Here is a 12,280-nt window from a genome sequence, read left to right as displayed (position 1 = left end):
TTGAAGTTTCTGATAATTTTCCAAGGCTGCATTTTACCTCTGAGAAATAAATATGGCCCTCAGAAAGAACGTTGGTCTTACCTGAACGTGTCTTTTCATTGTAGTAGGGGGAGTGGTCACATATGGGTATTCTCATAGCCTGATTGGTCCAAAGACTGAGAGCAAACGCTTAAATACTTCTGGCTTTCCTTTCCTTCCCAGTTCCTCGAAGGCGAACAGCAGAACTGAAACAATAAACACAAACAACACAACCTCCCTCCCCAGGAGGACCCCGGGCTCCCCTTGGCCCCAACATTAAAAATAGGGCGGGTTGTGACCACTCCCCCTACTACAATGAAAAGACACGTTCAGGTAAGACCAACGTTCTTTTTCCATTGTAGGAGGGGGAGTGGTCACGTGTGGGACATACCAAAGCCCAGTCCCAAGGGAAGGATAACTTAACCAATAACTATGGCCCAAGGGGAGTATCTGCTACCACCCTCTGTAACACTCTTCTCCCAAAGTCAGCATCCGCCGAAGCGAACAAATCCAGACGATAATGTCTGATGAACGGTGTCGAGGACGCCCAAGTGGCGGCCCGACAGATGTCCTCAAGGGGGGCCCTAGTGGCCCACGCCGCCGTAGTTGCGGCACTTCTGGTGGAATGGGCCGTTATCCCAGAGGGGACGGGCCGCCCCGCTGCCGCATACGCCTCTTGGATGGCTTGACGCAGCCAACGGCCAATAGTGGCCGAAGACACCCTAGCCCCCAAGGTCCTGGGTTGAAAGGACACAAATAAGGCCTCCGACCTGCGGAATTCCGCCGTCCTCCGGAGATAAATGCGCAAGGCTCGACGAACATCAAGACGGTGCCAGAGCCGTTCCCTATCTGAAGACGGCCCCAGACAAAAGTCCGGCAGAACAATCTCCTGAGCCCTGTGAAACGGAGTGTTTACCTGCGGAAGAAAGGTAGGGTCAAGCCGAAGCACTACCCTATCCAAATGAAAATGGCAGAGGTCATCTTTGGATGATAATGCGCCCAGCTCCGAGATACGCCGGGCGGATGTAATCGCCACAAGAAAAACTACCTTAAGGGACAAGAATCTAAGATGAACCGACCTAAGCGGCTCGAACGGGGCCCCCGTTAAGGCTCTGAGGACCAGGGGCAGGTCCCACGTGGGGAACCTGTGGACAGGGGGAGGCCGGAGATTAGCCGCCCCCTTGAGAAACCTCTTGATCAGGGGAAGATGAGCTAGAGAAGAGGATCCCACTCCCCCCAGAACTGAAGATAGAGCAGCCACTTGTCGCCGCAAGGTGTTGTGTGACAGACCGTCCTCTAAGCCCTTCTGCAAGAAATCTAAGACATTAGGAATGGTGGCTCTAGTTGGAGAGATCTGATGATGGGAGCACCACCTCACGAACATGTCCCAAGTTGAGTTATAGATACGATTTGTGGACGGACGCCTGGAAGCCTCGATGGTGCGGATAACCCCCGAGGACAGCAACCCCCGTTCAACAACCATGCGGTTAGATGAAGCCACTGGGGCTCCGGGTGGATCAGGACCCCCTGGCGCAAGATCACCTCCTCCCGTGGAATCCTCCATGGAGGGGCCACCGATAGCTGGGTGAGATCCGCAAACCAAGGTCGCCTGGGCCAAAAGGGGGCCACCACTATGACCAGGGCCTTCTCCGCCACCACCTTCCTGATAACCCCCGGGATGAGCGGAATTGGGGGGAAAGCGTACAGGAGACCGGCCGGCCACCTGCTCCTAAGAGCGTCCGTCCCCTCCGCCCCCTGGGACTGAAAGCGAGTGAAGAACCGGGGCAGATGCGCGTTCGTCGGAGACGCGAAGAGATCCACCAGGGGTGCGCCAAACCGCTGGCAAATCTCCCGGAAGAGGTCCAGATGGATCTGCCACTCGCCATTGTCCAGAGTGGCTCGACTCAGCCAATCCGCCTGATGGTTGGAGAGGCCGGAGATGTGCTCCGAGACCAAGGACAAGAGGTGTTTCTCTGCCCAGGCGCCCAGCCTCAGAGCCTCCAGCCAGAGTGCTCGAGACCGCGTCCCCCCTTGACGGTTGATGTGAGCCTTGGTGGCCACATTGTCCGTCAGAAGGAGCACGTGTCGGCTCTCCACCGAGGACCGGAAGTGTTGGAGTGCGAGCCTGGCCGCCTTCAGTTCTAACCAATTTATGTTGTGGCGGAGGTCTGTCTGGGTCCACCTGCCCTGAGCCAGGCGGGAACCCATCAGAGCTCCCCACCCGAACAAGCTCGCATCCGTGGTGACCGTCACCCTGTCCGGCTCCCAGAAAGAACAGCCCATCTGGATGGCCGACGACGTCCACCACAGCAGGGAGGTGCGCACCCCCGCCGGGAGGCGAAGGGTACGGAGCGAGTTGCTCATCCGGTCCCTCTGGAACGGAATGAGCTCCCACTGCAGAGGGCGGAGGTGGAGCCTGGCCCACGGAACTATCCCAATGCACGACACCATCTTGCCCAGCAACTGTGATAACGTGAGGACAGAAATGGACCGACTTGCGCGGACCTTTTCCGCCAGCTGGCGCAACCCGTCCTGACGGTCCTGAGACAGGCGCACCACCCCCTCCTCTGAGTCTATCACCGTCCCCAGATGAAGGATGCGAGTGGAGGGAGACAGATGGCTCTTGGGGAAGTTTACTGAGAACCCCAGGGACTGAAGAGTCCGGATGGTGAGCTGGAGGTCTGAGATCGCCCGCGGAAGGGACCCCGCCTGGACCAAGACATCGTCCAGGTAACATTGTAGTCTCACTGGGACAGCCCGAAGGTGCGCTGCCAGTGCCGCCAGCACCTTCGTAAAGGTGCGGGGGGCCGAGGCCAGGCCAAACGGAAGAGCCCTGTACTGATAATGTTGGTTCCCGTGCGAGAACCGTAAGAACCTGCGGTGAGACGGGAAGATTGGGATGTGAAGATAGGCCTCTGTGAGGTCTACCGATGCCAGGAAGTCCCCTTTCCTGATGCCCTGAAGAATAGACTTGAGTGATGACATTTTGAAGCGTCTGTACAGCAGGAAACGGTTCAGACGTTTGAGGTCCAGAATTGCTCGCCAACCCCCCGAACTCTTCGGAACCACGAACAGGTTGGAGTAGTGGCCCAGCCCCCTTTCCAACCGGGGGACTAACTCCACTGCCTGAATGTCCAGGAGATGTTTGATTGCCTGATCCATCAGGCAGCGGCGCTCCAGGCTCCGAGACGGAGGGAACGACCTGAAGGAGTTCGGGGGTGTGGAGAGAAATTCTAACCTGAGTCCTTGGCGAACTGTGGACCTCACCCACGTGTCTGACGTGATGTCGTCCCAACGATCCGCGTAGAGGGACAGGCGGCCGCCTATGGGACGACTCGGGTTCAAGTCACTTCCCCCTACGGTACGGGCGACCGCCGCCCCCCCGAAAGGGCCGCCGAGATTGATGCTGGAACCTATTCCAGTCCTGATAGGGCTGCCGCGAAAACTGCCTGTCCGACCTGAAGGAAGAAAAGCGTTGTTGATGATCAAACTCAGATGCCCTATAAGACTGCCTGCGGTAAGGATGAGACTGGTTCTCTGACTTTTTGGTAGAAGACGGGAGGACCTTCTTCTTGTCCTTATTTTTGACAAGAATCGGGTCGAGAGCCTCCCCAAAGAGGTTGGGGCCCTTGAACGGGGCGGCCGCCAGATCCCATTTAGCCTTATTATCTATCTGCCAATTACACAGCCACAGGAGACGGCGAGAAGTCACCGAAGTGGCCAGGGCGCTAGACGCGAACTTCACTGCGTCCAAAGTCATGTCAGCGGAAAATTCGGCAGCCGCAACGATCTTGAATAGATCTTGATGCAACCGTTCGTCCTGGATCGGTATGCGATCCTGGAGCTGGTGAAGCCACATGACCATAGCCCTGTTGAAATAAGACGCAGCAGCCGCCGCCTTAATGGCCCACACTGTGGCGTTAAAGTTCTTCTGCAAGGTAAGTTCCGCCCGTTTGTCTTCGGGCTTCAACTTATCAGCCGCGTCCCCAGACACCACTGGGGAAGAAGACACTAGGGCGGCCACCGGGGCGTCAATGGAAGGTAGCTGAATGGCCTTCGTAAAGGTCTGCTCCACATTATAGAAGCGACGGTCATTGCTCCCAGGGTTAGGGAAATTGGAAGGACGAGACCACTGATTGGTCAGAACCTCCATGAACAAAGGGGGAGCCGGAATCTCAGCCTTGTTAGTGGCCGTGTTTGAAAACATGGCCATATCTGGGTCCCTTGGAGGAGGAACCGTAGGATCACCTGTGCCCACCTTGGTGGTCTTCCTAGCCTTGCTCAGAAGGATCTTGAACATGACCGGGTGAAAGAGACCCTTTGGCGGTGGACTCTCGGGCCTAGCAGTCTCCTCATCCTCAGAGAACCCCATACCTTGGGGATTCTCCTCCCCCAGGGCTGAGGCCTCGCTTACCATAGACGGAGACGATGCCCTGTACTGAGATCTAGCAGAAAGGGAACCCCTATCTCTCTGTGCAATGCCCCTAGTAATAGCAGTCGAAATAAGCCTCTTAATATTCTCTGGGAGGTGGTCCAGATCCTCCCCCCCCCTCCATAAGAAGAGCCAGGCCTTTGAGGGGCCAGCCTGCGTGAGGAAACAGGTCCCCTGGAAGTACCCTCCAAGGGATCTTCCTCATCCCCCCTTGCTAACCTTGGCGAGATAGAGGGGGAAGGAGAGGGAGACTCCCTCCGCCTAGAATACCTGCGGGGCCTGGGTGGAGAGACAGAGGGGGAAGAAGGGCTGAATCCTCTGGGAGAGGATTGGATTGATGTAGGCCTGATGGGCGAACGAGACCTGCTGGCTGAAGCCCGCCCCGCAGACCTGGCCTGCCTTTCGGCCCTGGCAAAGGTCTTTTTCAATGCCCTATGTCTCCTTGCCTCCTCTCTGGTGGAGGCCCTGGATGGTCGCTGGGCCGTCCCTGGAGCACCCGAGGGATCCCCGGCCCCCTTTGCTTGTTCCCCTCCTGCCAGACCCTCGGCCTGGCCCTGGGGAATGCCCGCGTCCCTTTCCATCGCCTACTCACGTGTCCAGTAGTCCAGGGGATGCGTAGAGAAGGCCGCTGTAGGCCCTTTCGGAGCCTGGACCTTCGTAGAAGCAAGGCCTGTGCTAGGCCGTTCGCCTGCAATTAGGCCTGCGGTGAGCTCCGAGCTTGCAGAGGGCCGCGCGCACGTGGCGCAATTCAAAATGGCCGCCGGAACACAAACGCGGCAAAAAGAAGCTAAAACCGCGTGGCGCGGCTTCTCCAACCTTCCGCTGCAGCAGCAGCGGCTTGGCGGCACCCTGGGGCCTCGCGGCAGTCCCGCACGCACTCCCCCTTCACTCGCACCTCACACAACTAGAAAAGATCGCACCCGGGCGAAAAACGCCGCTTCTAGCGATCCGCGGCTTTCCCAGCCGCTTCAAACCTCGTCTTTTTTTCTTTGGCGCCGAAGGCTGCTTTTAAAAACACCTACAAGCCTCGGCGCGGCTGCAGCTGCCCAGAGCCAGCACCCCCGCAGTCCCGGGAGTCGGGCTAGGCTCCGCGCCCTCAGAAGGGAGGCAGGAGCCCCCAAGAGCCCCCCCAAACGTTTAGAGGCAGACCCTGTCCCTTTGGGCCACAGCCGCAATATTTAAAACTGTTGGGAAACTATTTAAAATGCCCAATTAGCCAAATCCAGACCAAATTAAAGTAAACAACTCAATAATTTCCTACCTACACACAGATTCTCAAGTGATTGGACCAAAAAGACTGAGAGGAACTGGGAAGGAAAGGAAAGCCAGGAGTATTTAAGCGTTTGCTCTCAGTCTTTGGACCAATCAGGCTATGAGAATACCCACACGTGACCACTCCCCCTCCTACAATGGAACTTTTACAAAAAAACCTGTATAAAAAATACTCAGATAAGTTACCTTTGTTTAGCCACCTAGAATTAACCAGACTTTTTGAAAGTAGTACAGTCTTTGGGTATGTGGGTTGGAGTAGCTGGCAAGAATGGGTATTTACAAATTATGCATGATAAAATCAGAAGAGATACAAACAAGAATGAATGGAGGATGGATGGATGGATGAATGAATGAATGAATGAATGAATGAATGAATGAATGAATGAATGAATGAATGAATGAATGAATGAATGAATGAATGGAGAATTGAATTAAAACAATTAGTAAGTGCACAAAAGAAGTACATTTAGGAGATTTGGTTATATGGACAGAAGGAATGAGGATCCAATCCCAAAAAATATATTAAGAAAGAACAAATAGGTTGGGAAAAAGGAAAAGACTGAGGAAGTTTTGACTGGATGCAGCTACTAAAACTCTTAAGAGGTGAGAAGTTTAAAGAACTAGAAACAATGCATGGTGCGGTATATACGGATATAATGGAACCTAGGATGGTTTACAAGAATAGAAGCATATGAGTGACAGTGAATGGTATTAACCTAAATTGAATTAAGTTCAATTTTCTTTTTCTTATTCCATGAAGTTAATTTCTTTGCCTTATTACTTCTTTTTATTACTTCTTTTTCTTTTTCTGTGCTCTTTCCCACTGGAAAAGAACTGCATGCTGGATTACTCACGTGTGTGTGTGTGCGTGTGTGTAAAAATCAGCATTTAAAAACCAAAGCTATTCTAAGACAGATCACACTGCATGTCATAAAATATTTTAAAATTAAACCAATTAACATTTAAATAAAATATCCCACCTATGTAAATCTTTAATATCATTCCATAATTATTTTTAATTTTGCATAATGATCCAATAAAGAAGCTACATTTTATCACACTTTTTAAAAACAGTAGACAACCGTAGAAAAAAGCCACATTTCATAGGATAAATAACAACTAAGAAAAACTCATATCCATCTGATTACATCACTTTTAAAGTTTGTGCAGAACTTTGAAAAAATATCCATCTGCTTTAAAATGTTTGTTCCCCTTCATGTTCTGAAACATCTCTTCTTTATAATTTTCAATGTATGTTCATCACTAATGAGTACTATATATCAATGCATTAAATATAAAATCATGTTACACTTACTGGTGTTATGGTCAATGTAATAGATTCCAACCTGAGGATCATAGGCTTCTTCCCATCCTAATGGCAATTCATCACATATGCAATCAGCAAATGTAAGTGGTTTAGTATACCTGAAATAGAAAATGTATTATGCTTCACATGAGACCCTGGTTACAAGAAATAAAAAAAATTAATGGCAGTCTTCTTCTACTCATCATTAAAAAACAAATGTGTAGTAAGTCTGTATCTCAACTGCTGAAGGATTCCTGACCTGTTCTCGAGTTGCCACTGTACACATCAAAGTCTTATTTTTCATTTTTTAAAAAATCTATGAATTTTCTTCTTTTACTGAAGATGGAATCTTAATTATTTCTAGATAGAACAGAACAACAGTTAGAAGGAACCTTGGAAGTCATCTAGTCCAACCCCCTGCCTAGACAGGAAACCCTATAATCGAGATGGTGAACCTATGGCATGTGTGCCACGGGTGGCACACGGAGCCATTTGTCAAGGCACGCGAGGTGTTGCCCTGTCAGCTGGCCAGCGCGCAAGCCATTTTTAAAGCCATTTTTCGCCCTCCCCAGGCTCCAGAGGCTTTATAGGAGCCTGGGGAGGAAGAAAAGAGCCTCCCCGCCCCCCCCTGGAGGCCTTCCAGTCACTTCTGGTTTGCTTGTAGGGTTGGTTTAATACCTTTGGAGGCTTCAGGGACCTCCTTAAAGCCTCTGGAGGGCTTAAACCAACTCAACGAACAAACCGGAAGTCACTTCCAGTTTGCTCGTAGGGTTGTTTTTAGTCCTCCAGAGCCTGCGCACGACCCATGCAGAACCCCCTGCGCTCCCCCCATTTATGGCACATGAGCCCAAAAAGGTTCACCATCGCTGCCCTATACCATTTCAGACAAATGGTTATCCATTTTCTTCTAAAAACATCCAGTGTTGGAGCATTCACAACTTCTGGAGGCAAGTTGTTCCACTGATTAATTGTTCTAACTGTCAGGAAATTTCTTGTTAATTCTAAACTGTTTCTCTCCTTGATTAGTTTCCACCCATTGCTTCTTGTTCTACCCTCAGGTGCTTTGGACAATATATAAGCAATATAGATACACCAGAATGCATATCTGTGCTCTATATAATATTAATCATTTCCAAAAGTGATGGATATACGTGTGTATATGAACCATGTGAAGAAACTGTAATAACTGATAAATATAAGAAATAGTGAAATAATAAAACATGTGGACACTATGGTCAGAATGGCCAAAATTCTCAACTCATAAGACAACTTGGAAATTATATCCTGGTCTCTGAAAATAGAATGCAAATCCTGGTGAAGTTCTTTAGTAAGTCAATCCTGAAAAAAATATGGATTTTTTAAAATGCAGTTTATCTAACTATATATTTCTTAAATAATATGATGCAATTCTAGAGCTGGAAGGGACCTTGGAGGTCTTCTAGTGCAACCTTTTGTGTTAGCCAGTTACAAATCAGCTGGTGGTGATGCTGTCTATCCCATATTTACTAAGTAGTAGATTGTGGTCTACTTTGTCGAATGCCCTTGTTGAAGTCTAAGTATACTATGTCTACAGCATTTTGCTGGTCTATTAATTTAGTCACTCTGTCAAAGAATTAAATAATATTGGTTTGGCATAGTCGGTTTTTAACAAATGCGTGCTGGCTATTAGTTATAACTTTATTTATTTCCAGGTGTTCACAGATCTGTTTTTTTATTATGTTTTTCAGTATTTTCCCAGGTATTTATGTTATATTTGTTATTATTGTAGTTATATTACTACATATTCCTTAACCTTCCCTAAGCTAAGTTTTCATTGTCTCCTTAACATAAATATGTACCATATAATACAGAAATCCTTTTTTACATTGTTTACAGAGCACATCAACCTTCCTCTCATCTAAGCTGTGCAGATGTTGATCTCCAAGCCAACTACGCTTTATCTTCCATTTTCTCCTCTGTTTTCCATATTAAAACTCATCTGTTCTTTTCTTATTATTCAGTCTATGATGTACCACTATAGAGAGAAATTCAAATCAACAAAAAACTTATGAGAAAAATATTGATGCAACAGTTCCTAAATGAGTGGTCCATAGGGACACTGTCTTACTTTCATATTTCCCAAGATAGTCTCTATGTTTTTCTAAATCAAAAATAGTACAACCACTTAAATAAATATAAATATAAATATAAATATAAATAATATAAATATAAATATAAATATTATTGAGTTATTGTTTGAGTGGTGTAATGGCCTCATGGTGAAGACTCGTGCCTCCTACACAAAAGATTGAGAGTTCAATCCTAGATAGTGGGAGATGTTTCTTTCCTAGGGCAGAAAAAAAGGATCTGCTGCAATATCTCTGCATGGTGTCAGGAAAGGCATCTGGCCAGTAAACGCTCAGCTCCATCGCCCCAACTCTACTCCAAATTAAGGGTTTTCAAGGAGATAAAAAGGGAGTTTTATTGCTGAGTTAATGTTTTGTTATCCATCAAGTCTAATCAGCAGAGAATTCATGGGAACAGGTTGTGATCCTAATAAAACACCAAAATTTGGCAAAAAGTATCTATTTAGAATTTTTTAGACTATTCTTCTTTTCCAGAAAGGATATCAATAACATGATTTTAAGTTATTGTATGAGATTTTGCTATCATATTAAATTACAGTTATATGGTTATGTCTTTCTTTAGAATATAATTGAGCCTTTGGTTTATCTTGATTGTTATATTGCATATGTGGATTTTTGCATATTTTTTTGTGAGACATCCAACAGTTGAGAATTTTTTTAAAAAAAAACTTAATTAATTGTTGTTAAGCAAAATTTTAACTAACTAAGCTTTATCTCTCATTGACATATAATAGAAACTGCAACGCTTTTGTTAGATTCTGTTTACCTATGATGAATTGACTTGCATCAAACAACTGTTAACAATACCAAGACAGACTGCATTTCTGCAGCACCTTTCTGCACACTCACTGTGCTTTCTCAGTTAAAAATACTCAGAATCATGTTTTATTTATTTATTTAGTCAGCACCAATTTATTTTTCTTTCCTCCTTCTCTTCCACAATACATCATAAATCAAACTGTACAATTTTATTGGGGTATTTTTATTGCACTTTTCCCAATATGTAGCATAGACATGATAACTATTGTACTGTCACTTCCATGTGTACTTGCACTGTTTTCTTCCATGTAAAATTTATATAATGAATTATATATATGCCTGTGTGACTTATATACTTTACACTGCATACCATGAATAATTTAATAAATAAAATACTAACTTATTTATAAGCCATATAATCATGATTTTAAACAAACAGTTAAAAAGACTCATATGTTTTTTGGTAAATGTGATTTTCAGAAGCAAAACTGCAAATTTTTACTATGACAAAAGCACACAATCTATTTTATGTGCATATATTTAAAAATGTATGCCTAATCCTACCAAATGAGATTTTGTACAGTTGAAAATAAATATGAATACAGTCTAGCCAAAATAAATATGAAACAAGTGCATATTTTGTAAATTGTGATTTGAACAAAAATATGATTTTAAACAAATATGATTTGTACCACATAAGAGATATGCAATTACAGTGATGAGGAGATTCCAAGCCCAGATGTGGCTTGTTCAACTTTGGATTGATTAACCATTGTTACTTTAAAAAAATTGCATACTGTAGTGTAGTTTGCCTATACCACCACGTTGCTATTTGCTCTAAGTAACAGAATCAGAAAATTAGAAAAGATATTAGGGTCATCCAATTGCCTGCTAATTCAAGTTCTATTCATAAAACACAACCAAATCTTCCATGTTTTTGCCCCAGGCTAAAGTCATGTATTAAAAACAATTCATGAGATGCAGGTAAATATAGCATTAACTCCTAGTTAATGGCCATTGGAATCATCAACATTGACATCTAGAAAAAATGACAATAAAATTTCAGGAGAAGATAAAGCTCGATCTATTCAATATAGCTAGCTTTTTCATAGCCAAACGGACAATGCATCATTTGCCTCTAATTTTTATTCAAGATAAAACAATACTGTAATACAGTACTGTGTGATTTAAAAGATAACACCAACAAAATGCTATGTTCACAGAGACCCTGATCAGGGGACAATCTTAGTAACTTCTCAAAGGACAGAGGATAGAGTTACGAAAGTGGCACATAGTTATTGATTCTAAAAAAAATGTTGAAAGATCCAGGAGAAATATAAGATGCGGAATGTATGTAAGCACAAATGATTTTGTCTAAGAACTGATACCATTGATTTACTACTGTCTCCAATAACCAAGAGCTAAATTAAACTGAATTCTCTGAAATTTATAGTCATGTTTTCATCAATACCTTATAACTTAATACCGTGTTTCCCCAAAAATAAGACCTACCCCTAAAATAAACTCTAGCCTGATTTTAAGCACCTAATATAAGCCCAACTCATATTGGTGTGGGGGTTCTGTGCCAACCAAAGGAACGGCAGGCTGCAACTGCTGCCAAATACTCTCAGTTCCCACACGCGTGCCACCTCTTGTGCACGTGAAGGAGAGTGGGGTGCCAATTGTGTATCACCAAAAATAAGCCCTAGAGCTTATTTCCTGGGACTAAGAGAGAATGACTGGCTCAAAGAAAGCTAACTGGCAGAATATGTTGATGCCAGTTTAATGTATAAAATAAAAATGATCAAACATTTGATGACTGCAATTACACTTTATGCGGGAGGGGAGCTACAAAGTACATAAGGTTTTATCACAGATGTAGGCATGACTGAATTTTGGGGCAGGTAAGTATCTCTTCATTAAAAAAAGGGCTTCTTTAGAATATTCTCCCCAAATATAAATAAGAATGCTATGTTGTCATTAGTTGTCACACTTATAGTTAGAAGCTATGAAGCAACAAAAAGGAGAATCCTCTGAAAAATAGTCAAAGCCAACTTCTTTGAAATGCTGATTGGCAAAGACTGAAATAAAACAAAACAATCTAAGAATAAAAAAAATAAAATCTTAAATAAGGGAATCTAGTTCATTCCGTTTCTACACAGCATATAATTCTTAATTTATGTAGGTATGTTTGTGCTACAGACATGTACATACAATACTTTCCCTTTGGTGAAATTCAGATCTTACACTAGAGATATGCGCAACTGGGAACTTGTTGAAACTCCAACTCTTTTCTTCATCTGATTTGCATAACTATAGCTTGGAACAAAGTCTAACCTGAGAAACTTGTCATGAGATAACATGATT

The 12,280-nt window shown here is 45.0% G+C and overlaps 1 protein-coding gene across 1 annotated transcript in view; it reads right to left on the bottom strand.

Annotated features, from left to right (window-relative positions):
• Positions 1 to 12,280, bottom strand: part of WWC1 (WW and C2 domain containing 1) — a 117,899-nt gene that overhangs the window by 61,501 nt on the left and 44,118 nt on the right. Inside the window, exon 2 of the mRNA XM_081934449.1 lies at positions 7,038 to 7,147. Within this exon, the coding sequence (XP_081790575.1) occupies positions 7,038 to 7,147 (110 nt within the window). The remainder of the gene's footprint in view (positions 1 to 7,037; positions 7,148 to 12,280) is intronic.

Source organism: Natrix helvetica (assembly GCF_964273705.1).
Source record: "Natrix helvetica genome assembly, chromosome: 1".
Classification (NCBI taxonomy): domain Eukaryota; kingdom Metazoa; phylum Chordata; class Lepidosauria; order Squamata; family Natricidae; genus Natrix; species Natrix helvetica.
The sequence above is the reverse complement of the archived record's forward strand: the minus strand, read 5'-3'. Positions and strand labels throughout refer to the sequence as shown.